The sequence below is a fragment of the Macrotis lagotis genome, chromosome 1 (genome assembly GCF_037893015.1).
Source record: "Macrotis lagotis isolate mMagLag1 chromosome 1, bilby.v1.9.chrom.fasta, whole genome shotgun sequence".
Taxonomy (NCBI): domain Eukaryota; kingdom Metazoa; phylum Chordata; class Mammalia; order Peramelemorphia; family Peramelidae; genus Macrotis; species Macrotis lagotis.
Genome location: NC_133658.1, coordinates 752,224,567 through 752,250,979, shown reverse-complemented (window position 1 = coordinate 752,250,979; position 26,413 = coordinate 752,224,567). Strand labels below are relative to the sequence as shown.

General features: G+C 39.3%; 1 protein-coding gene across 4 annotated transcripts in view; it reads right to left on the bottom strand.

The window, feature by feature from the left end:
* The window catches only part of ETS1 (ETS proto-oncogene 1, transcription factor), a 186,621-nt gene that overhangs the window by 75,720 nt on the left and 84,488 nt on the right, over positions 1–26,413 (bottom strand). Inside the window, exon 1 of one of the 4 annotated variants that reach the window (XM_074216355.1) lies at positions 8,413–9,665. The exons of 2 other annotated variants lie outside the window; for them this stretch is intronic. Coding sequence is in view for 1 of the 2 variants with exons in the window: in XM_074216354.1 (XP_074072455.1) it covers positions 6,323–6,404 (82 nt within the window). In the remaining variant the exon portion in view is untranslated. Of the gene's footprint in view, positions 1–6,322; positions 6,813–8,412; positions 9,666–26,413 lie in introns of those variants that run through there. One more of the 4 variants, XM_074216354.1, reaches the window with a different exon arrangement.

The following is a 26,413-nucleotide window of genomic DNA, read 5'->3' as shown; positions in this document are numbered from 1 at the left end:
GCAGGCAAAACAAGTGTTGAGGGACTTCCCCTTTTCAGCTAATGCTGTCTTAACCCCCCAAAATTTGCCTTCATAGATGATACAGATATTTTTGAGCCTAATTTTCAGAAAAACAGAGCAAAACAGTAAATACAGCCACATTCATCCTCCCAGAAATCCTAAGAGAGACAAAAATTTTTAGAGGGGAACAAAAGGTCATTGGATAAGGGAAATGGGGAAACTGATCTACTTCTCCTGCCATCTAAAGTCTCTCTTGATCGAATGTCCATGTCTGAATCCACCGTGAGGGACCTCTGAATGAAAAGGTTCTCGAGTCTCAGAAGACATAATGCATGCAGTCCTAGAAGCACAACGGCATCACCTTCCCACCTGTGAGACAGCAAACTGCATCTGGAAGTCATTGAAAGAACACGAACATTGGTTCCCTGCCTTGTGATCCCAGGGAAGTGCTGTTTGGACTTTTAAGTGTCTTCTTAATGCAACACATCTGGTTTCCACAGCTCTGGTACAGCACAAGGAACAGGTCACCTCACCAAGCCTTCAGTAACACTAGAGTAATAATAAGGAAATCAAGTTTGGCTAAATGGGGCCATGCTGTCACAGGAAGCATTTAGGATGGAAGGGAATTCCTACACATTCCCTAATCCCCTGAAGCACCAAGCAGGCATCATTACCTCCTTCCCTGTTACTACCACTCTTCACCTCCCTCCTCCCCACCCTCCCCATACTGGTTTTCAGAACCACAGAGATTAAAGTCACCCTTCAGTTTACAGTATATGTCTAAGGCTCCCTGCCTCTCATAAATAAGAAGAGGGAAAATACCTTTGTAAGGAGTTTAAGATGTCCTAAATGTGAGGGTCCACAAATCATCTTCTCACAGGAGTAATGGCTCCATTGACTGACTTTGGTAAATATTCATCCATATCTCAAGCTAAGCAGCCAGTCTCAGCACTATATTATGTTCAGAATCTGGATGATAAGATTTTTAACTATTATCTAAGTAGTATAGAAAGGGGAGAAATTGCCTAGGTTACATATATGTCAAATGAAAGGACAATCAACAACTCTGTTCTAACTACAGTCACAGTGGATTTATCTGGGACCTGTAAAGTAACAGAGACTCCATGACTTGACTCTAACTTCTGATGTAAACAAAGCAGCAGCTCTCACTTACCTCTACTACCCCCATGGTCTGGAGGGCCAAGGGGGATGGGAGATTGATGAAGTATAGAGAAAGCTGCAAGGGGGGGGACAGGGAGAGGAGGAGAGGAGGGGGGGGGGGTCTGGGTGGATTCTAGTTGTCTGACCAAGGGGCTTGGCTTGTTTCCTGGTGGGACAAGATGCTCCTGCTGGGGTGGTCTGGCCTCTTTAAAGGGAGAAAAAAAATAACTTACATAGACAAAAAACAGCAATACAAACCAGCCAAAAATGCCAGGAATGCAAGTTCTGCCAACCAAATAAATAAATAAAATGAGATGCCTTATAATAACTGGACATGGTGCATTTCTCAACTTTGTGAAACTCAAATACCCTAGTTTTAACTAGATTTTGCTTTACCAAAGCATCGACTTCTGCTAGGAATGATGAGTCCAGCTCAGGTAGTTTTTTAGCCATAATGATTAAAGCATCTTGAGGGGTACTTTGGTTATCAACATCAGCTCAGGTGAATTAAAAAAGTAAAGGTACACAGGGCAGAGAATCAAATCACCAAGAGTTGGACAATGAGTCTTTTTCCCTAACTTTCAAATGGGAATAAATAGAAAGCAAGCTCCAGTGGAACCACCTAAAATATGATAATAATAGCATTCATATAATGCTTTAAGGTTTATAACATGCTTTATAACTATTATCCTTACAACAGCTTTTTATCCTTACAACAACTCTGAATGGCATGTACCATTATTATCTTCATTTTATTTTGAGGAAACTGAGGCACAAAGGCCTTAAGTGACTTGCTCAAATACAAAGTTAGTAAGATTCAGAGGCCAAATTTGAACCAACCCTAGGTGAAGTGCTCTATCCACTTTGATATTTCTGAAACAGAAGAGATCATGGGAGAAGAGAGGGTAATAGAGAAGGCCCCATACAAAGAACAACCAATCCCCAAGCTTTTCACACTTAAGGAAATACAAATGTGAACTAATTTGTTGAATTCTCACCCATTCTTAAAGTCCAAGTCAAATGCCACCTTCTTCACCAAATCATCCCTGAAGAATAGCCTGCCAATAACCAGGAACCCTTTCAGATCTCACATAGCACTTTAAAATTCTAAGGAATATGTCACATAAAATTGTGCTTGATAGTTATCTATGTTTGTAGCCTCTGCTGGTGAAAAGTAAACCCCATGATAAGACTTTGCCTTATCAAAGCTTTGTAACTCTCTCAGTACCCTAGCAAAACTCAATACTTTATCTGCAGGATTTTGTTATTAATAACAAACTCTCATTTATAGAGATCTTTAGGGTTTGTAAAGCACTTTTCTCAAAATCATATCATGAAGTAGGTATTGGTATTTATCGGACTAAGACTCAAACAGATTAAGAAATTTGTCCAAGGACAAAAAAATTGGTAAGAGTTGGCACTGACAACCAGGGTTCTACTGACTCCAGGACCAGTATAGTTTAACTGAGCTTCCATTACCAATGGACTCTGATAAGTTGAAATGTCCCCATCAAATTCCTATGAATAGGGTTCTGTACCAAAGAAAGTAAGGCATCTTACTGACACTGATTGCCTTTCTTTGTTGTTTATCTTCAGGGAAAGGTAAGAACTAAGTAGGCTTAGGAAGCTTTGGAGAATAGAGGAGAGGAAGAGAAGAATGGAGGGAGGGAAGGAAGGAAGGAAGGAAGGGAGGAAGGAAGGGAGGAAAGGAGGGAGGAAGGAAGGAAGAAAAAAGAAGATAGCTGAGGCTATCTACTTTGCTCATTTTTAAGATGAGTAAAATAATTCAAATGTCTAAAATTTGAACTTGGGCTTTTCTTTAAGCACTATAAGTCATTAAGAAAATAAAGAATGGGAGGGGTAAGGATAGAGTTCATGAAGGATGAAGTATCATAGACATTTTTTCATTTCTGATTATTATCCTTAGTACCCTTTCCATAGTAATCACATTAAAGAGAAACTAGATGCAAACATAGCAAGCATCTCCTTCTTTTCAATACCTGAAGTCTTTGAGAAAGTCACAACTAGGGTGCTATTATCTGAAGGGAAAAAAAAGAAGGTCTTCTTTATATTACCAAGTAATTTCAATTCTACCACTATTAGCACTTATTCTTACAATTTATACTTTGAATTCTCAAAAATCTTGTTAAGGATACAATAGGGATGGTGAAATTGAGGCACTAGGAGAGTGAATAAAGAATGTGTCTATTAATGACATTGGGGAAGGTTCCAGCAGAGAAGGCAGAAATGGACCTCTTGACCAATTCCAACACCCTACCCAGTTCACTACACTTTCTCTCTTCATATAGTACTACATTCTAGGCCAGTTCTATTTGAATAAATTAAATCAGATAAAGCCCCCAAACTAGGTACATCTCCAAACTGAAGAGAAGCAATGACACAAAGAAGTTGTTCTGATAAATATTTAAACCACTGCTGTGGATACAAAGAAGTCTGTCTAGCCCTGCCACTACTGTGAGAAGAGAAGTTAAACTTTAAACCAAAGTCCTATATGGTCTGATGGGCAAAGCAAATCCTTGTTCATGCAATGCTTCTTCTCTACCCCAACCCCCCACCAGCTATGCTCGCACACACATGCATACACATATCCAACAACAAAACAGACAGGCATTCACAACCAGCATTTCTTCCAGTATTTGCACTAGGAAGGCCAAATCTGAAAAAAAAAAAGTTTCTTTAACTAAGAGACCCTCAGCTATAGATGTAATACTAGGAACTTGTAGTGAGCAAGTACAAGGATTAGTTAGAACTAAGCATTAGGAATTCAGAAATCCTATACTCTTCTACATTTACTATTTAGTGAGTGACCTTGGGTAAGTGATTTACCTTTTCTATGCCTCTATTTACTTCTCTGTAGTCTGAAGGTAATTAAAAATTTCATTCTAAGGTTCAAAAATGGAAGGTATCATTTATATTTAAATTATTGTTATATTTTGTACAATATTTATTGCACCTTTATTCAAGAGATTAGTACAAACCAAATTCCATTACGATAAATTCCAAAGGGCTACCCAAATAAAATTTTTGGTAGAATTTTGCTATATTGAATTTTGTTTGGAATAAATGAGTCTGCAGCTTGGAAATCTTCTTAAGAGAAATTGTCATTGTAATTGTATAAAATGTGATGGAATTTGACCTGTGGTTCTTCAAAGATGTTTTTTTTAATTTCAAACCCACAAATTAAGTTGCATTGACTGAACCTATCTTATAGTTTTGAAGACTGAGTATAAAGAGGTCATTATTTTTATTATTATTATTAATCTCAAGATTTATCCATAATGGGGAACAATAGTTCCTTCCCTCTTAATTTCATCTATTGTACCATATTTTAAGTATGTTTAATATTTATAATTAAGATACTGAAAATTACATTTTCAGGTCATTCCCTTAAGTGTGGCAATTGTGTACCATTTTCATTCCTTTCACCTATACAACACTACAGGTATGTTCCTACTATTTCTCAATATTGTTTTCCCACTCTTGTTCTGTCTCTGAATGTCTTTAGTCCATTTCTATCTCTTTCTCTCCTTTCTATGATTCTCTCCCCTTGCCTGTCTCTCTGCCTCTGACTCTATCTCTCTGTCTGTCTCTGACTCTATCTCACACACACACACACACACACACACACAAACACACACACACACACACACACAAACACACACACTCTGATTAGGAGGGTTTGTACTCAGGCTGTCATCTGTCATTTCACTCAATTAGCATGAATAGAACCTACTCTAGCTCCCTCAAAACTTGATACCCAAATCAAAAAAATGTAGCTATCAAAAACACCTAACTTTCTAATTGTTCCTGCATCAATGTGCCTTCCCTGTTTTAGTTAATCTCAGTATTGCAGCAGTCACTATTCGTCCTGGCATGAAATGCTGGTCATTTTATTTTTCTTTCTGTTTCTACATTAAAAAAAATCACAGTTAAATCAGCTTGGTTTGGGTTACAAGCTTAAATCTAGAGAAATGACATTTTCCTTATAACAAAAGAAAGAAATGTTACCCTAGACAAGTAGCTCAATTTATAATTGACAACCCAAAATATCAACATGTTATTGTTGAATGGAAATCATTTTAAAAAAAAAGCATCATCTCTCCATTTCTTTTCTCTTCCCACTTCCAAACCACTAACCCCCAAGTGAGAGTCAAACCCTCTGGTTCTTCAGAGAAAGTATTTTTCTCTTTCCAGAAGTCCAGTAAGTGGGATGTAGTTAGTTAAAATTTGTGACTGCCAAAACTTCCATGTCCAAGAGAAAATGAAATTCCCCTCCTCTCCCACGCCATTTCAAATAGTTTACAAAACAAAAAGTTGAAAAACCATCAAATCAAAGACTCAAAATCAGTTTCTTATTCTTTTCCCTCTCTCTTTCTCCATTGCATTTTAGTCCTAGTAGCTGTAACATTTTGGTGCCAGGAAGGCTTTCTAGGGACACAAAATTAGGTGATGGACTAGGAGAGTTGGTAAAAAAAATGTGTGACCTTAAGTGTGGGGTCAGAATATTTTCAAAAGTTCCTCCCATCTCCTTAACTCTCATTCCAAAAGGAAAAAGCAAGAAAGGGGAGAAAAGATAGCTAAGATAGAAAAGAGATGTGACAGAGGCCATCATGAAGGCAGGGGAAAATCTGAATTTTTCTTTCAAGTAGGCCAGATTGTCTTTCTGCCCTGCTCCCTAGGGCCTTCCACCATCTCCTGGATCCCCCCCCCCCCCAATAGGCAATGTCAGAGAAGGGCTAACCCCCTGCTACAGATTCCATTTCTCACAAAAGTTTAAGGAACCAGGACACGCTTCCGGAGCATTAAATAAGCATGAGGGGGGAGGGAATCATATAAGAGGCAACCCCCCCACACACACACACACACACACACACACACACACAGCTGTGAAAATAAATGTCTCTAGGGGAAAAGTACCGGGTCCCAGGCCCACCAACCATCTTTCTTCTCCTCCCTGCCCCTTAGATCAGCATCCCAAGCTTCTGCAGAAACACATGGGGGTGGGCGAGGGAGGGGTTGGAAGGGGATAGGATTGGTGAGGTAAAAGATTAAAAAGAACGGACAGGCACGCACAGAGGCTTCCCCACCTCCCCCGGCTGAGGCCAGGAGCATATGGGGGGCCCGGCCAGGCACCACTCACCCGGGGAAGGGAGAAGCTCCAGGTCCACTTTCTCTGTCTTGATGATAGTGAGAGTCGGTTTGAGATCGACGGCCGCCTTCATGGTGCCGGGGAGTGGGGACAGACAGGGTTGTAAAGAGGATGGTGTTTCCCCCCTTATATTGGGGGGAGGGGGTTCGAATCAAGGGGGAGGGAAAGGGAGAGAAGCCGCTTCTCTGCAATCTCAAGTTGGACTGGCTTTCTCCCCAGAGCCAGGTCCGCGCCCTGCACACTCTCTCCAGGGAAAGTTGGCACTTGGAGAAGTGAGCGCGCCCCTCTCTCGGTCCCTGGCTCGCTTTGGCTCGCAGCCCCCCTGCCCTGCTCTGCTCGGCTCGGCTCTGCGCCTCCGGCCGCCCGGCTGGCTGCCTGGCTCGCCCGCCTCTCCTCTCCCTCTCTCTCTCTCTCTCTCCTCCCTCTCCTCCTCTTTAGGGCGTTCCTCCTCCGGGCAACGCTCCGGTCGTAGCCGCGGCTCGATCCGTGCCGAAGCTGCGGGCCAGCCAGGAGAGCTCTCCCAAGCTGCGGGGGAGGGCTGAGGGAGGGGCCGGGGGGGCGGAGCAGAGCAGGGGGCTGGGCCCGCTCGGACCGCCAGCCAATCCCCCCAGGGCGGCCAAAAGCGAAAGGAAAGGTTTAGGAGCCAGGCCAGCCCGGGGAGTCTCCCCGGGCTGGCCGGGCTGGGCCGGGCTGGGCCGGGCTGGGCCGGGCTGGGCCGGGCCGGGCTGGGCTGGCTCCCGACTCCTAAAGGACCTGCGCTCCCAGAGCCGACGCGTGGGAAGCTCCCTTCTGGAGTGAGAAAGCCCCGGATCACTAGGATCCCTATGGAAAGGCGGGGATGAGCTGTTGGTGGAGAACCTCCGGGTGGGGAGGCGATTTCAGCTCCTTTCAGGAAAGTACATCTCATCCCCTGCATGCATTCTTGAGGGCTTCGTCACCAGCGGCAGACGCACGCCAGGGATTGCCCCCAAACGCTCCACATACTTTAACAATGTGTGTTGATCGATCAGTCATTCATAAAGACTGAGACACAGGACGTGAGCCATGTGGTTGGAGGACCGAGCATTCGGGCAACAGAGCCTGGAGCCAGTATCCTCAGAGAGCTTTCCAAACATGAGCTCTAGCTTTCTGGTGAGTCAGGGTTTAAGGGTATGTTCATTCTTTTGAAGTATAGCAAGAATCCTTAGGGAAAGTTCACAGGTGCTTTCACCTTTTCTAGTAAAGGCAAATTCAAGAAGCAGCTTAGGGGTGTTTAAGTTCTAGCGTCCAAGAGTTAAATAAACACAAGAATTACCCTCCCCCCCAAGTTATGTATGGAAGAAATAGGGTTCAAACTGGAAGTGCAGCCCTTTTAAAAAATAGTTTACCTCTAACTGTCCTGGTTATGAGGTTACGAGTTATTTTTCCTTTAAATTATTCTGGCTTCTAATTGTTATATATCACTGTTCTCCATTTCCACTTTCCCTTCACAAGTCCGAGTCCTTTATTAGGTCCTTCCATCTCCCTAAAGTAGGCTTGCTATGTTAAGACTCCGCAGCTCCGGGATTTTTGCATTTCCGGAGTAAATCCCTCTCAGACTTTTAGCTATCACAATATGCATCACCTTTCAATTAGGAAACTGCAGACACTTGATAAGATAATATCCCATTTAATTCACGATTGGACACTGTCTTAAGGTTATCGTAATTCTACATGGTTTATATTAATAGATTACCCTTCTAGTGCCTTAAATATTCATATCACCATTTTACAGAGGAGAGAAGTGAGACTCAGCAACTTCAAATGACTTTCTGAAGGTCATATAATTATCAGAGCAACTCTGTGAACCGAATTTTCAGCTACTCCAAGCACAACATCCCAAAGCATTCATTCCATCTGAGCAACAGGTAGTCAGGCCTTAGACAAATGGATTGATAGAAAGATCGATCTTTGTTAATTAAAAGTTGTTCTTAAGTTGCTCTGAACGACCTCAGAGAGAACTATTTTAAAAACCATTTCCTGATTCCTATGCATATTATGTGATCTTCAACCATTTGACAACAAACTGTAACCTTTTCTCTTGTCTCTGATAAGAAACATACCTCCTTTACCTTGATCTAAAACCAGTCTGGTCTCCTCAAAGCATCAGTAATTTGCAGGTTCCCCACAGCAAATCAGTGGTGGAGTCAGGAATAGAATACAAATCTCTGACTGACCCCTATTCTCACCACTAGATTACGCCCCTTCCAATGACCAGAGAAAGATATTTGCATGTGGAAATCCTGGTTTTTGAAGGACAAAGCCCATTAGAAGTCATCTGTGTTTCCAAAAGGTATGAAAAAACAATGCTGGTCCCCAGATGACAAGAACAGACACTTTCTCATCCTGGGAAAATATGGGAAAAGCAGCTGATGAATGAATCGGACATGAACAGGGTGGAATGTGCTCTATGAAAAGCAGCCCTGAAACAGCATTAACTTGCTAACTGAAAAAAAAAGCTGAGAACACAACACTATCCTTCATTAGGAGGGATGTTTTATGTTATTCACCTATTTATAAAAATGGTAACAATAGTCAGAATAAATGCTGGGATTCCTACATTCACATATGTGAATTCTTATTTCCCTTCTTAATGTCAAACAAAATTTCCTGAAGCCTATCTCTTTTCCAAATTCCCCAAAAAACTTTTAGATTCCTAAGAGAGTTTCCCTGACCAGAGATATTTTGAAAATTTTTAAGTTAAAAATAACAACCACCAAAAAACAAATCCTGGTAAAAAGATCTCTTTAAACTGTACCCTATTTAAATTTTGAAAAACTGTCTTCTGCAGGACAAGATCTGTTTTAAGTAGAATTGACATATCTATGGAATTCTAGATTTTGAAAAGTATTATTTTACTTAAGCCTCATAACAACCTTGTGATATAGATATTACAGAGAAAATGAGGCTGGTGACTTAGCACAGCACCCTTGATTCAAACCTCCCTGATGTCATGGTCTTCTTCTAAAATGAAGGACAAACATTAACATTATGAAGAAACTTAAGGCAAAGAGAGGTTAAATAACTATACATTTGGTCATATAACTAATAACTGTTAGACTTGTACCCTAGTTTTTTTTCTAACTCTGAGTCTAACACTATTTATTATGTAAGACTTTCACTAATTGCTCAATAGTAGGAAACTCATAAGACTCAGCGACCATCACCTTTTTTGTCACTCAGTCCTGAAGCAGAATTTTACATTCGTGACAATAAAATCAAAGAGGTAATTCTTGAGGGGACAGGTATGAATGACAACCCATCTTTTCTCCTTTCATAAGCTATACATGTCATTAACTGAGACAGAAATATTTTACTTTTATCATTGAACTAAGAGATACATATTCCAACAGTACATTATTAAAACATGCATGAATAATAAAACTTATTTGTATTATGATATATGATGCCATGACTGGATATTTTAAAATTTAAAATCTAACTGAATTTTTCTGAATTCTCATAAAAATTTTCAATGACATTTTTGTCTTTGGAAAGTCAATAAAGCAAGTTAACTTTCTGTATAGTATGACAAACTGGGTGTCACAGAAAATCATGGAATATAAAAACTGAAAATGATCCTCTGAGACCATCTAGGCCAAGCTACAATTTAACAAGGAATATCCTCCTTAGCAACACTCAAGTTCCACTTTAGGATGTGACCATTACTTGTCCTTCAGTTTCTTTCTCTGCAAAATAGGGATAATTATATCTTGGTTTCTATCTACCTCAAGTAGATGTCCCAAAGATGAATTAGGTTTAAAATAGAATTTATATTCTAGAAGACACTAAGGGGGAAAAAATTAACAATAGGGGAAGTGAGGTTATATTTTTAACATTCTTTAAAACTGATGAGCATGAGAGCCAAATGCATGCAGAAGCAGTAAAATCTAGCCAAGTACAGAAACTCTCTAGAGTCATAACATCATGTCTGACCAGGTCAGGAAAAGGATGCCAGAGAAAAGATGCTAATATTGTCCAGCAAACAACTGTCATTAAAAAAATGCTTCTGCAAAAACATTAAACTCACAAAAGGTTATAAATGACATATATTTTCTTTAGTACCCTCATCCACCTTCCTAAATAGTTGTATTAGATTAAAAGATTGAAATAAAAACTTCTTTCAAAAAGGTCATTTAAGAAGGAATTTTCCTTTCCAGAAAAAAAAAATAGGCATCTGTAATAAATTCTTTGATTCTGTCTAGGGCTTGAACTTTACCAAATTAAAGAATCTCTGAATTTTAGCTTAAAATTTAGCACATTATTGTAAGGAGGTGCAAAAAAACATTTAGACCACTAACGGTTGATCCAAAATGAGCTTATTATGACTCACAGATGTCAATTTACTGGTATAAGCACAAGATAAAAAAAAAGTCTTATTAACAACCTGTTCAAGCCACAATTTGTGGTTGTATTTCTCTGAGAAGACCCAACAGTCCCTGTCATGCACAGAAAAAGGGTACAGGTCTTTAAGTTTAAAGTGAGTTATTTCCATGAAACAGGTTTGGTCAATTAATCAAGCATAATATGGAAGAAAAAATTCATGGGATTTAAATATCTACAATTGTCAGAGAACAAAATAGAGATTCTAAGATAGGAAAAAGAATTAAAATGAATCTGAAGCTGAACTGCCCCCCCCACACACACACACACAAAACCTAAGGGTTAAGACAAATGTGTGAGTCAGGAAGAATCACTTTGCCTTCTGACGTCATAATCTCATCTCTGCTTCAAAGATGATAACCCTTGCTTCTCTCTACCATGTTTATTTGGAGGGTAGCATAAACAAGTAAGGGGGTTGATTTTATTTTTGTGGAGGAGCAATACCAGAGGCCATTTCTTCTTCCAAACAGTTCCTAATAAAAACCAAAGTGCAATACTGTTTAAATTTACCTATCTTTGTGGCCACACTCCCATAAAGGAGCTAGATCTATGTCTTCACCTAAATTGTTCCTTGACCCTCTCTGTGCAGGAAACGAGGGTCTTTATCCAGAATACAATCTGTGCCTTTCCTCTGTGAATTCCATATGGCTTACAGCTCAGTCCCGGCTTCCTGGAAGCATCCCAAAGACAGACAGCCTCACGAGGAATTTCAGGATGCCTAACCCAGAATTAGAGTTATTGAGGTGTTTCTTAAAAAGTCAGCAATTATTTTTAAAAGAAAAGCAGTTGTTTGAGTTTTTCAGGATTATTCTAGTCTATTCTGGTCTAATGAGTTTTTTGCCCCATGAACCCATGTAATGGTCTGTAAATTCTTAACTCAGGAACTTAAAGGGAAATAAGTTCTATTTTTTAAAATAAATATCTCATTTGATTCTCAAAACAATCTTAAGAGGTAGGTGCTGCTATTATCTCCATCTTATAGCTGAGGAAATTGAGGCAAACAGAGGTTAAGTAATTTGTCTAGAATCACACAGCTTGTGTCTTAGGTCACATTTGAACTCATATCTTCCTGACTCTAGGTCCATCTTTCTATCTACTGCACAAACCAAGATGCCTTAAAGATCATTTATTCCAATTTCCTTGATTTGATAGGTGAAGAAACTGAGGACCACAGAGGTAAAGTGATTACAAAGTTAGAAGAGCTAGGACTAGAAAGCAACTCTCTCAGGTCCCTAGGGTATATAGTTGATAGATCCAGACTTGGAGTAAAAAGACTTAGAAGTCCACATCTGCCTCAGTCTTCTACAGAATGTATGTCCCTGGGTAAGTCACTTAACTTCTCATTCTTAGACTCCTGTATAAATGAAGATAATAATGGAATCTTGTCAAGTCCCTCTAAAAAATGGGACTATAACAACAGAATCTATCTCAGAGTTCTTGTCAGAATCAAATGAAGGGAGAGAGAGAGAGAGAGATTAGATAAGAGAGACAGACATATACATATATTATGTGTGTGTATAGTGCTTTGCAAACCTTAAAAAAAGATAGCTATTATTAATTTCTAAATTGGAAGAACTTATTGGCACATCAGAAACATCTTTCAGCTAAATTTGTTACCAAGCAGAGTTGAAACAAGGAGCAGAATATGATTTACATAGAAAGAGAAAGATGATCAGACTCTCAATTTATAGAAACCTAACAATACCCTCTACACTGTACATTCTGTCTTTCCATGAACATAATTCATGACACCCACACTGTCATTTGTAGAGGCAAGGAAGGAGCAGAGCTTACACTTGAGAAGGAAGGTCTGGACTGCCTCTGTTGCTGTCTGCAGATTCTTTTGACTATAATTATGAACCATTCAACTACATCTGCAGTCCCAACAATGTGGGATGGATCTGCCTAATCCCTAGTCCAAGCTGTATTTGAAAATCCTCTTGCTCAGACACAACTTTTTACTCTTGAAATGAATAAGAGCATATACTAAACAAGGACTGTAACCCTGATTGACAGACACCCACGGGTTTCCTTCTAGTCTAGTATCAGATTACCTCCTTAAAGCAGATTGAGCACATATCCATGGGCACTGAACAGGTTTTCCTTAGGTGACAGTCAATTCACTCTCCCTCCCATCCATGAAAAGTGCAAAGAGTACATTGTTAATATGCTCTATTGCCTCCTTGGGATCACCAAATCTAACCTCCAATCTAAGCAGATTAAGTCTTATATGAGACTCTCTTTAATAAATGCTGGCTGAATTGAATTGAATTAGGATTTTGAAGAGGGGGACATGCATGCTATTAGCATATAGGATAGGAAGACTGATAATATTGTATCAAGCATCAAAATCAGAGACTATGCCCTAGGAGTCATAGGCTAAGTTTAAAGGGCTCCATTCCCCTAGAAGGAAAACAGTCTTGGCCCAAACTTCATACTGCAGGTGGTTTACTCCCATCAGATGACTAAGGACCTCATCTGATCTTAGCCAGCTTTTCTCTTGAGGTATAAGTCAAACTCCAACCAGATGTTCACTGAAATTGTGCTTTGTGTTTTTAATTAAGAAAATTATGGAATCTTCTTTGTCATTCTCAATCTCTATTTGAAAAGATGTCAATTGTCATGAGAATGCAAATCTACCACTAGAGATGAAAAGGCTGCATAAATAAAGGTTACTTGGCTCAGAGGAAAGAGTGTTGAATTAAAAAGGATGCAGGTTCCAATTCTTGCTCTGCTATTTACTCCCTATGACATGAGGCCAGTCACATAGCATTTGTAGACCTCAGTTTCCTTATCTGTGAAATGAAAAGTATTGACTAGATGATCTCTGAACTCTGACCCCTGATGATCTAAGATCCTATGAAATACTATACCATCTTGTTCCTGCTGATCCCCTGTTCTTGATGACTGGTTCAAATAGAGGAAACAGATAGCACTAAAGAGGAAAGACCCCAACAGGAAATGGAATGCTGGTATAAGAGGAAGAAATGGAGCAGGACACCCCTTAGAACAATGAAGGGTAAGCAGGGCCTGACCCAGGCTGAACTTGCTATTCTGGGAACTACAGTTAAAATAGAGAATTAAGACTTGGCAACTTTGAAACACTCTTAGAATCCATTTAGATTTTCACTCCTTTGTAAAGGACCTAGAATTGGAAACAGTAGCATACTAAGAGACGGAGTAATAGCAACAGATGCAGATTAGAATTGTGATAGGAAGAGTCTGGTCCCATGTTTATTTTGAAGACAGGGGTTCTGAGGAACATCAGAGTAGGAATCTGGCAGGGCACTTATAGTAGCCAGAGGACATGGGTTCAAATCTTGACATTACCACTTGCTAACTCTGTGACTTTGGGCAAGCCTTAGTTTCTTCTTCTAAATTGGGAGGACTGGACTAGCTAAGCAATACTATCACATCTAATTCTAAATCTATGATTATATGACTGGATATGAAATACTAGATAGTATTCTCAGGTTCTTTTCTCTCCATTCCTAATACTTAGATTAATGCTATTTGATCTTTGGAAGATTACAGCCCTGCCTATATAACTAGAATAAATAAGGAAGTGAGAAGAGAGGGAATGTATTCTAGGTAATATGTGAGTTGTTGGCAATTCAGCTGTATATATGCATCTGCATAGAAGCAGAAAAAGAGTCTGACTTTTTCTTATTTTCTATCCCAAGGGTTTTTTTTAGGTCCAAGGGTTTTTTTTTAAATCTCTGACTATTCTCTTTTTTTCTACTCCTATAAAATACAATGGAAAAAGTAACAATAATAGCTAGCATTCATATAGAATTTTAAGGTTAAGACAATACAAATATCTCCTAACCCTGGGAGGTAGGTGCTATCATTAGCTCCATTTTACAGATGAGGAAACTGAGGCAGTGACTGGCCAAAGTGACATAGCTATTAAGTATCTGAGGCCAGTTTTTAAATAAGGTCTTCCTGTACAGGAACAATACTATACTTGCTATGCTATATAACTGCTTGTTGTAAATTACTTTGTTTATATATTTCCTATACCTGTGAAAAATGAATGTGAAATCATAATCAAATCAAGAATAAGAAAAAAAGTGGGGTGGCTAGGTGGCATAGTGGATAAAGCACCGGCCTTGGAGTCAGGAGTATCTGGGTTCAAATCCGGTCTCAGACTCTTAATAATTACCTAGCTGTGTGGCCTTGGGCAAGCCACTTAACCCCATTTGCCTTGCAAAAAACCTAAAAAAAAAATAAGAAAAAAAGAACAGATTATAGAACTCATTAACAGCATTGATATCCTCCAAATAGTAAAATAACCAGAGAACGCCCTCCAACAGGTTGGGTCTGTAGTCCTAAAGCATGAACCACCATTTGAAATGAGACTCATAAATTACACTACACCATTTGAAGAAATATGAGCACTAATATGACCCCAAATCTACCAAAGTTACTATGTGCTCTGCATAACTGTTGATCAATATGTAAAATAATTAAATTGTTGTTCATTTATTTTAGAATGAATTTGTTATGCTTATCTCCTACATAATCTTGTAGGAGAGGAATCATGATGTAATAGAACCACCGCTAGGCTTGAGTTCTTTAAACTGAGGTTCAGATCTTACTTCTACTACTCACTATCTATATTTCCTTGGGCAAGTTACTTAAAATATCTCTGGGTCTCAGTTTTCTCATATAGAAAATGATGGAGTTGGACTAAAAACCTCCTGGATTATAACTGGCTCTGAATTTATATGATTCATTGATCTCACTGGCATGAAGTAAAATACCTCATCTAGAGAGGTCAGTATATTTATACATCACATATGGAAAGGAAAGGGGAAGTATATGCAACAATGCTAATATTCTCCCTGGGTGAGGAAGGAGCAGATTGTGGTAAACATATGCTGGATTGCCCAATGTATATTATACTTACCCATATCTCCTTAAACTTATTGCAATAAGTTCTTTTTAATATGTTCTTCATATCATATAGTTTGGACAGTGAATGGAGGAAGGTATGATGAGAAGCTATAATTCATTGGGCTGGATTGAAGCTGTGATCCCTAACAATGACTTAGAAAATTATCCATTTGATTAATGGTCAAAGAATGTTAAAAGGGCAATTTTTTTCTCTTTTTTTTGCAAGACAATAGGATTAAGTGACTTGCCCAAGGTCACACAGCAAGGCAATTATTAAGTATCTGAGGATGAATATGAATTCAGCTCTTCCTGATTCCAGGGCCAGTGTTCTATCCATTGCACCACCTAGCTATCCCCAAAAGGCAATTTTCAAAGAAAGAAATCCTAACTAAGTAATATTGGGGGGGGGGGTTGCTCAAAATCTAATAATTTGAGAAATGCAAATTAAAGCAAGTCTGAGTTTTCACATCACAACCATCACATTGACAAAGATACAAAAAAGGAAAATGACAAATGTTGGAGTCATATTAAGGCATTGTTGGTGGAGATTTGAAATGATATAACCACTTAGGAAAGCAATTAGCAATTATGCCCCATATTCTTTGACACAGTGATAGCACTACTAGGCCTATACCCCAAAAAGATCAAAGATAGGAGGACCCATTTGTACCCCAAAATATAGTAGCTCCTTTGGTAGTTGCAAGGGCCTAGAAAAATGAGGGAATGACCAAACAGATTATGATATACAAATATAACACAATATTATGAATCATAAGAAATTTCATAAGAATTATGAAAAGAGAGGGGCAGCTAGGTGGCGTTAGGGGTGGCTAGGTGGCCTAGTGGATAAAGCACTGGCATTGGAGTCAGGAGTACCTGGGTTCAAATCCGGTCTCAGACACTTAATAATTACCTAGCTGTGTGGCCTTGGGCAAGCCACTTAACCCCATTTGCCTTGAAAAAAAAAAGAATTATGAAAAGAATAGTTTCAAAGAAGCCTGGAAAGACTTGTATGGATTAATATAGAGTGAAGTAAACATAAACTGGAGAAAACTTTATACAATAAAAATAATTTTGTAAAGACAATAACTTTGAAGATTTAAGAATTCCGATGAATACAATGACCAATTGTGATTCCAGAGAGCTAATGATGAAGTATAGTACTCACTGGAGAGTTGATGAACTCAAGATGTAGCAGGAGATAAACTTGTGTTTATTGGGTAGGCAGAAAGTAGTTTTTCTTGACATTGTGTATTTATTATAAAGGTTTTGTTTTTCCTCTTTTTCAAATGTGGTAGGTAGAGATTAGGGAGGTGGCTAAGAAAATAAATTCTTGTTAATTGAAAAAAAGTAAAGTAAATGAGGAGTTATTTTTTGAAAAAAAATTTATCAAGGAAGCATGATTTCTCTCTACCAGCTAGGTTAAGATGTACATATTAGTCATACCCTTGGTTTTCAAGTTTTTGACTCTTAATAGATGACCAAGGCATGGTTAAATTAAAAGTTGACTGATGTCATAGCATAGAAATCAAGGAAAGAAAGAGTCCAGACTCAGCATTGCTCCTGAACTGTGATGAAGAGCACGCACACACACTTTTTGTTTTCCTCTTTTTACTTCCTCACAGGGTATATCTGTACAAATAGATTCCCAACATGATTCTGAATACGTCACACTGGAGTCCGATAATATCTGACCTTCTAGGATTGGCTAATTAATACAACATTCCCTAGTTTCATCTATGATGATCTGGGACAGATATTTCAATATGGTCTATTTCTGCCATCCTTCGTAAGCAGCATCCATGTCCTAAGACCACAGTTTTAGAACTGAAAGCTCAGAAACCATCTAGTCCAACCCCCCTCCTCATTGTATTATAAAAAGACTGAGGCCCAAACCTAAGCTCAGTGACTCAAAAGACAACATTCTTTACAGTGGAGCACATGGTCTTCATTTAGTTACAATGAGGCTTCTTACTAACCTGAATCTAGCAACACAGAAAGTACATTAGGAATCATCTTCAATCTCTCTAGAGAGGCAGGGTAATAGAGCAGGGAGGCCACTGGATTTGGTGTTGTGCAATCTGGACTTAGAGGCAATTAGGTAGCAAGGTGGATAGAGCATCAGGACTGGAGTCAGGAAGACTCATCTTCCTGAGTTCAAATCTGGCCTCAGACACTTACTAGCTGTGTGACCTTGGACAGGTCACTTAATACTACTTGCCTTAGTTTTTTCATCTCTAAAATAAAGTGAAGAAGGAAATGACATACCACCGCAGAATCTTTGCTAAAAACAAACAAACCAAATGTGGTCACAAAGAGCTGGACACAACTGAAGAACAACAATAATCTGGACTTAAATTCCACCTCTATCACTTATTATCATGGTGACCTTGAATGTTTAACAAGCAATCTCTCTGGGTCTCAGTTTGCTTTTCTGTAAAATGAAAATTTTTAAACTAAGGTCCTTCTTCCTTTTTTTTCTTTTGCTCTTATGATACCTATACATCATCATGAAAAAGATCCCATCCCTTCATCTTATTTTACAAATGAAGACCTGAAACACACAAACACATACACAGACACATACACAGACACACACACATACACACACACATACACACACACACACACACACACACACACACACACACACACACACACACACACAATTTAGAACTGAGAGGCAGTTGGTGGTACACAGGGTACATAGGCCCAGACTCAAGAAGAACTGATTTCTAATTCTGCCTAAGACAGAATTGATGACCCAAGACAAGTCATTTTTTTCTCTTTTGCCTCTGTTTTCTCAAATGTAAAAATGAGAATAATCATAGCACTTGTCTCACAGGGTTTTTGTGAGTCTCAAAAGAGAAAGCATTTGGAAAAAGCCCTTAGCATAGTGCCTATACATAGTAGGAGCTATATACAATAAATCTTATTCCCTTCATTTCCCCTTCTTTTATTGAAGTGTATTATCAGATCCCTCATGGTTTCCCAGTTGCACAGACAGACATTAGAGTGACTTGGGAGACTGAAACATCATTGATAACAATCCAAAATAATTATTTCTGTTAAGTTTTTGCTTAGCACCAACTATGCATAGAATTCTAGAAATAGAAATTTGACAGACCAAAGCACCAAGAAGGGGAATTGCCAATGTGTCCAAGGCTTCCAACTCACCTTTGTTGTAGTTGTACATGGATACACTCACTCCCACACATGTATATGAGTACATCTATGTGTGCATCTTTACATATATAATACATATGTGTTAAATATGCATGACCTATATGTGCCTATATATACAAACATTAAATATATATTTATATTTTTAAATATGATTAAGTCTTCTAACTGCAAAAGACCAGCTGTGCTTTTTAACCCTGATTCTTGCATCATCAGTGAAAAAAATATCTCCAGATGGAATATAGCAAAGATCCCAGTTAGGACAAATGAAGCAGAGCAGACCCCAGTTTAGATCTCCTCTAGCTGGATTGACTCCCTGGCAGTGGAAAATTTCCCCTACTCCCCACTCCCTTCACCTCCTTTGAGTTATCGAAATGGAGAGGAGTGAGTCAAACACAGAGAGATCAGACATAGAGTGATGACTAAGAAGACATCATTTAATCAACCTAGTTAGTACAGGCTTAACCCTAAGGGCCAGTGAGACACAATGTAACCATCAATGAATTGTCATTCTTCTGAGGGAATATTACAGGTAGCCTGGAGAGGGTAGAAAACACAAAACTCATTCCCCAGTCAAAATGGATTTCATCTGATTCATCAAGAACATTTCTTTTCTCCTTGATTGAGAAACAAGACCTTAACAGAGAAAACCCTTGGATAGACAGTACAACAAGAGATTTTTTGTGGAGGAGGAAAGGGGAGGGGAAAAGAGAAGAGGGAGGTGTAGCTGGGTAGAGAGCTGGCAACAGACTTTGTGGGAGGAAAGAACAAATGGCAGTCAACTCTCTTGTGGTGGGTTCCCAAGAGAAATCCCTTTCCAGGAATTAAAAATCTTAAATAATGTTGAGAAATTTGAGGGGGGAAAAAACAAGATGTTGGTCTTTTCTTTCAGGGAATTTCACACCAGTGAAGGAGGCCAGATGGCTAGCAACAGCAATTTCAGTTCCCAAAGTGGTCCAGCATTCACATCACACTGTTTCCTCAGCAAAACAACAGGGAGTGCCCTTGGGGTGAGGCTCCAGGAGAGGAAGTTAAGAAAATTCAGAATCCTTGTTCCCTCCACTGAGAAAGCTACACAAAGACCAGTTAATGCTAAAAAGCCCTGTGGAGCTTTGATTTCATGGAATTTGAAGCTATGAAAAAGATCCCATCCCTTCATCTTATTTTACAAATGAAGACCTTGAAACCCAAAAGGTTATGGGATTTGCTCATGGTCATACAAATAATGGAGCTGGTATCTGAACCCAGGTTCTGATTTGTTTTCTGTGACCCTTTTCTGTTACACCAAGGACTTTCTCCTATAACTCTATAACACTATTCTCAGATTCTAAAATAACACGTCTCTGACAAAGGTCATAGTTATACATCTGCTGTGTGTCGTAAGCCCTTTATAATTATTACCTTATTTTATCCTCACAACAACCCTGGAAGGTAAGTACTGTTAGTATTCCCATTTTACAGCTGAGGAAACTGAGGAAGACAGAGGTTAAGTGACTGGCCCAGGGTTACACAGAGCTAGTAAGCATCTGAGGCTGAATTTGAACTCAGGTTTTCCTGACTCCATGCCTAATTACTATTCATTATGTCACCTAGACACTGCATTGAGTGAGAAGAAAATTATCCTTGAAATTAAACACACACATATATATATATACATAAATATGTGTGTATGCACACATATATATGTATATGCACACATATAGATATTGATATAGATATATTGGATTTTAGAAGCTTTTTGAAAGCTCTAATACTGTGTTCCATCTTCAGGAGTCCATTAGCAATGGATTGAATGTTGGACCCAGAGTGAAGAAAATCTGAGTTCAAATCTGGTCAAAGATATTTCACAACTATCTGATCTTGGACAAAACACTCTCTTTATCTGAATTTCCTCATCTGTAAAATGGGAATAATAATAGAACCCACCTCCTAAAATTGTTGTAAGGATCAAACAAAATGATATTTACAAACCTCAATGTGCTTTATAAAAGTAATTAAACATGGGATACCTCCCTAGAAGAAAATGGCCAAGAGACAGTAGAGTCACAGATGCAGTGTTGGAAGATAAGTTGGAGGATATTTAATCTATCATCCTTTTCCAGTCAGGAATCTGAGGCCCAGAACAGCTGAGTGATTTGCTCTCTCTAAGATGCTCTGAGTGCTCCCATCACTATCACAAAGTGGATAAGAGATAGCCAATGACATCGGTCACTCGTACTCTGGTTTCCTCAAGCTCCCTCCCCCTTGGGTCTGTGATCTCATCAACAGGGACACTCATCTACTGTACTCATCCATTCATGCCTTCTCATACTGGGTTTGTCTTCTCCATGTCCTCCCATTTCTCAATCATTCATAGCAGATCTACCCAACACACTGGATGTCAGTCAGTCAACAAACACTTATTAAGCCCCTGCTACCTTCCTTAGCACTTTCCAGTGCCAAGTCTCCAGAAATACAAAGAAAGACTAGCTAAACAGACTGATCCTGTCTTCAAGAACATAACAGTCTAAAGGGTGAATTGATGAAAAGGGGCAAATACTTAAAGAAGTTACATCTAGGATAAAATTAACAGTCTGAGAACGAAGGCACTCAAGGTTTCTAGCAGGAGGTGGGACTTTAGCCAGGCCTTGTAGGAAAAGATGAAGTATCTTGTAGAGGAACAGTAAGGAGGTTTGTGGGTGTCACTTAATCATAGAATAGACAAAGAGAAGTAAACTGTAAGAAGACTGAGAAAATAGGACTTTTAAAAGTCAAACAGATTTTACATTTAATCTGAGAAATAATAGTCACCAGAGTTAATTGAATAGGAGATTGAGATGAATAAAGCATTTTGACAGTTGAGTCAAGGAAAGAATGTCATGGGGATAGACTTGAGACAGGGAGAACATGGCAATAATCCAGGCATGAGGGTCTGCAGCAGGTTAGTTATAGGGTAAGAGGAGAAAAGGTGGAGTATACAAGAGATATTACAAAGATAGAATCAATAGGACTTAGCAAGAGATTGGATATGGTGAGGTGAGGGGAATAATGAATAAAGATACCTAGAATGGAAGTATGAAAGACTGGGAGGAGGTGATGTTCTCTTTGTCTTTTAATAGTTTATAGATGCCAAGGTAGTGCTTCTGTTCTCCATCTATTAATCTGTCACTATTAAATATAACCAGGGCACTAGGTAGCACAGTGGATAGAGTGTTGGACCTGGAGTCAGAAAGTCTCATCTTCCTCAGTTCAAATCTGACCTCAAATACTTACTAGCTGTATGATCCTAGACAAGTTACTTAACCTTGTTTACCTCAGTTTTCTCATCTATAAAATAATCTAGAGAAGTAAATGACAAACCACTCCAGTATTTTTGTCAAAAAATCCCAGATGGGGAGGTACATAGAGCACCAACCCTGGAGTTCAAATATAGTCTCAGACATTCAGTAATTACTTAGCTATGTGACCTTGGGCAAGTCACTTAACCCCATTGCCTTGCAAAAAAACCCAAAAAAATCCTAGATCTGGGTCACAAAAAGTCAGACATGACTGAACAACAATCACCTCCATTTTCAGGTACTACAAAATCTTAAATGGCATCATACACACAACATCATACACTCCACTATTCTTCCTTCTAAGTTTCAGTTCTGATATTTACTTCAAGAAAAAGGTGACACCAATTCTTCCTAAACTGCTGGCACCACCCTTTTAAAAGTATTTTAGCAATGAACAATCAGATGAGGCATCAGTTTATTAGCTTTGTCAATTCAGTAAGGCTCTGATAATAATAATCATCATCATCATAATAAAAATCCTTTGATATTTTAGACTTTGCAAAGAGCTTTCATCACAACCACCCTATAAGGTAGGGAATGTGTGGATGATGATCTACATTTTATAAAGGAGGCTTAGAAAGATTCAGTGACTTGCTCAAGGTCACACCATTGACAAGGGCCAGACCTGGGACTCAACTCAGGCCACGTGATTATAAGGCCAATGATTTTTTGACTCTGTGGGGCAGTGGGGAAACAAAAAACAAATCAAAAAAGAAATATTTGGATTTGGATTCAAGGACATGGATTCAAATCTATGAGATCCTAGGCAAGTCACTTGCCCTTTCTTGGCCTCAGATTCTTCATCTGTAATTCAGGGGACTTGAACTGGTTATCCTAAGGTCTCTTCCAGTTCTAAATATTTGATCCTGTTCTGCCCGACAGATTATGCTACCTGACATGCTGTGAAGGCCTTCATTCTATGTCCTCGCATGTGTTATACTTTCACTTTTTGAACCTCAGTTTTTGCCAAAGTTCTAAACTTCTTATCTAGGGATCATTTCCTAATAGTCATAGATGGCTGAATTCAAATTCCTAGGGACTGGTATCAGAAGGAGAAGCAATTTTAAGACAAACTAAAAGAAATTTTGTAGAAACTTCCATTTGTGGCATATAAAGTAAAATGGAATAAGAATAGGGAAAACAATACAGGATGGATGGAACTAAACTGAGCTGCCCCAACTACTTCTGCCAATATTTGTGCTAGGTGCTGAAAGATTTGGGGATCATTCCTTGGTCTTGATGATGGCAGTAGTAGAGGGGGCTGGGTCAAAAAAGATTGGCCAATGAATCAAAAACCTTGCCCACTCAGAAGACTTTAAAAGGAGAGATAGCCTCTGTTGCCACTTTCTATTTCCTTCTCTCTTTAACCCATAGAATGGAGGAGTAGCTAGGTAGCGCAGTGGATAGAGCAACAGCCCTGGAGTGAGAGTTCAAATCCGACCTCAGACACTTACTAATTACTTAGCTGTGTGGCCTTGGGCTAGCCAGTTAACCCCATTTGCCTTGCAAAAACCTAAAAAAAAAAAGTAGAATGGAAGTCTTTCTCCTCTGCTGCAAAGGAACTCTCCTCTCATTCATACAGCATCTGACTCTTTACCAGAAGTTGAGCCTAAATCTTAAGATTCTGGCTACCTCTTCTGCTTTGTATTTCTTTCTCTAAGCATTGAGAAGTGAATAGTGATGCTGAGAGGGACATTTCCAGCCTTTAAAGTCATCTCATGAGTTTAAAAGTTCAAGAGCACCTGAGTCTCTCACTTAGTGTCAGCTGCATGGCAGGAAGTATTTACTCCCTGAAAAGATCAGAAGGGTGTGCCCAAGCCAAGTCCTGGTCTCCTAGAAGATGTGAATCTTGAAGGAGTTTTTCAGATAGAACAAAATCAAGGTAAAGGTAAAAGGTGTTCGTCGGTCCTGGAGGTTGCTTCCTGTTTTAATGTTTTAAATATCAGCTTCCCAGAGAAGAGAAGAGGAAACGGGAATAACGCGATAATAAAGCAAAGTTCTTATTATGTTCTAGGACACTGTGTGAAGTGCTAGGGACAAAAATATAAGAAATCAAGACAATTTCTGTCTTCAAGGAGATTAAATTTTAATAGGGCAAGATAACCATAAAGGGGGATTGGAAGGGAGGGAGAATGATACATGGTCAGCAGCATGGTTTGAAAATAGTGGCTGGGGGGCAGCTAGGTGGTGAAGTGGATAAAGCACCGCAGTGGATAAAGCACCAGCCCTGGAGTCAGGAGCACCTGGGTTCAAATCCGGTCTCAGACACTTAATAATTACCTAGCTGTGTGGCCTTGGGCAAGCCACTTAACCCCATTTGCCTTGCAAAAACCTAAAAAAAAAAAAAAAAAAAAAGAAAAAGAAAATAGTGGCTGGGACATGATGGTTCTAGTTAAGGTAAAGCTAAAACTCACCTATCAGAGCCTAATGGGGCAGACATTCTTCACAGTTTAAGTCTTCATTAACAGATGTTTGGGTTTTTAGTATTTTAAGCATTTTTCTTTGGGTGGAGAAAACAAATAACTGTCCTAAACTTCATATAAAATCTACATTGAGTACCTTCACGATTACATTTTGGGCTACCCTGGACCTAAACCAAACTTAAGCTTTAAGAAATTTTCATTCAGAATCCAGGAAGGTGGCATAATGAGACAGAGGGTAAAAGAAAAATTCTGAGCCCTCTCTTTGAAGACAAAGATTCATCTAGGACTGAAAGCCTACAGAAGTCCAGAACTGAGATCCCTTAATAGAAGGCTAGCACTGGTTTACATAAATGTTATAAAATAGCTCTCCAGACTAGAACTATTCCCCTAATAAAGCTGATTTGCCCATCCACCAGATTACAGATCTTATTCATACCATAGCTGAATTACAACCTAAACTTTCAAAGACCATCCTCAGTCCTTGTGGAGACTTAACAATAATAGTTGATATTTCTATACTTATTTAATATTTGCAAAGTACTCTACAAAATATTTCATTTGATCATCATTCAACTTAAAGAATTAGGTGATAATGGGGCGGCTAGGTGGCATAGGGGATAAAGCACCAGCCTTGGAGTCAGGAGTACCTGGGTTCAAATCCAGTCTCAGACACTTAATAATTACCTAGCTGTGTGGCCTTGGGCAAGCCACTTAACCCTATTTGCCTTGCAAAAACCTAAAAAAAAAAAGAATTAGGTGATATTCCATTTTACTGAAGAGGAAAGTGAGGCACACAGAAGTTAAGTGACTAACAAAGTCACCCAATAAGTATTTGAAGCTGGAACAAATTCAGTCCTTTATCCACTCCATGAGGAATCAGCTACCTGCGCTCAGTGATTGGCTTAACTTATTCTGAAAATGAAATAATTCATTCCCTCTTAGGAAAGGGGATCTCAGAATGCCCCTTTCTCTACCTGATATTTCAGCCAAAGACATCCCAGTTCCTTGTATTGCCCTCAAACAACACACAACTTGCTTCTGAGGGGCATCAGCCACATAATCTGCATTTTGGCAGTACCCGTCACTGGCACCCAGCCATTGGGGTTGGCAACATAGAATAAGCACTGTCTCCTTCACACTAGATGCCTGCTCTATTTTGGCAAGAAGGACTAAGACAGCAATGCCAGGGTAGCAGAGTTAATTGGTTTTCTGGGGGTGTTTTGTTAAGTCACCCACCTCAGTCTCAATCTGATTCAAGAGCAGCTTTGCCCTTTCCAACAACCGTGGCAAATAAATGATGGAGAAACTCTACTATGCACATGGTTGGGTCCTCTCTAGGTCTCTTTCTTTTCTTTAGGGGCTTTAAGGAGGTTTGGGGAGTGATTCTGGATATACAATAATGTTCTTGTTCTCCTTTGCTGCACAGAGAAACCTTGAATAGCTGTGTCTAAAATTATAAGCAGGGCAGCCCTAGGCTCTAAGAGATCAGAGCTCTCATGCTGGGCCTGAACAAAGACCCCGCTTTTTCCTAACAATTAGCCCTGCTAAAAGGACATCTATCTCCATCTATTAAAACCACCACGTGCCTTCAAGTCAGCCCATTGTAAAGCTAATTAAATAACACGCCTCTCTCCCCATGCTGGTCTCCTGATTAGCTCTCTTTTGACCAAAACCACTGCAAAGAGGCATGAGATGTGCAGGTTTGGAGATGCAAAACCCACAGCTACAGCACCACAGCTCTGGACTAGATTATCATCACCCTTATTACTGACCATGCATCCAAAAAATAATTAAACTTAATACCAATGCGTAAAACAGGCCTAGCCCCTGACCTCCAGGCACTTAATTTTTTTAAAAAT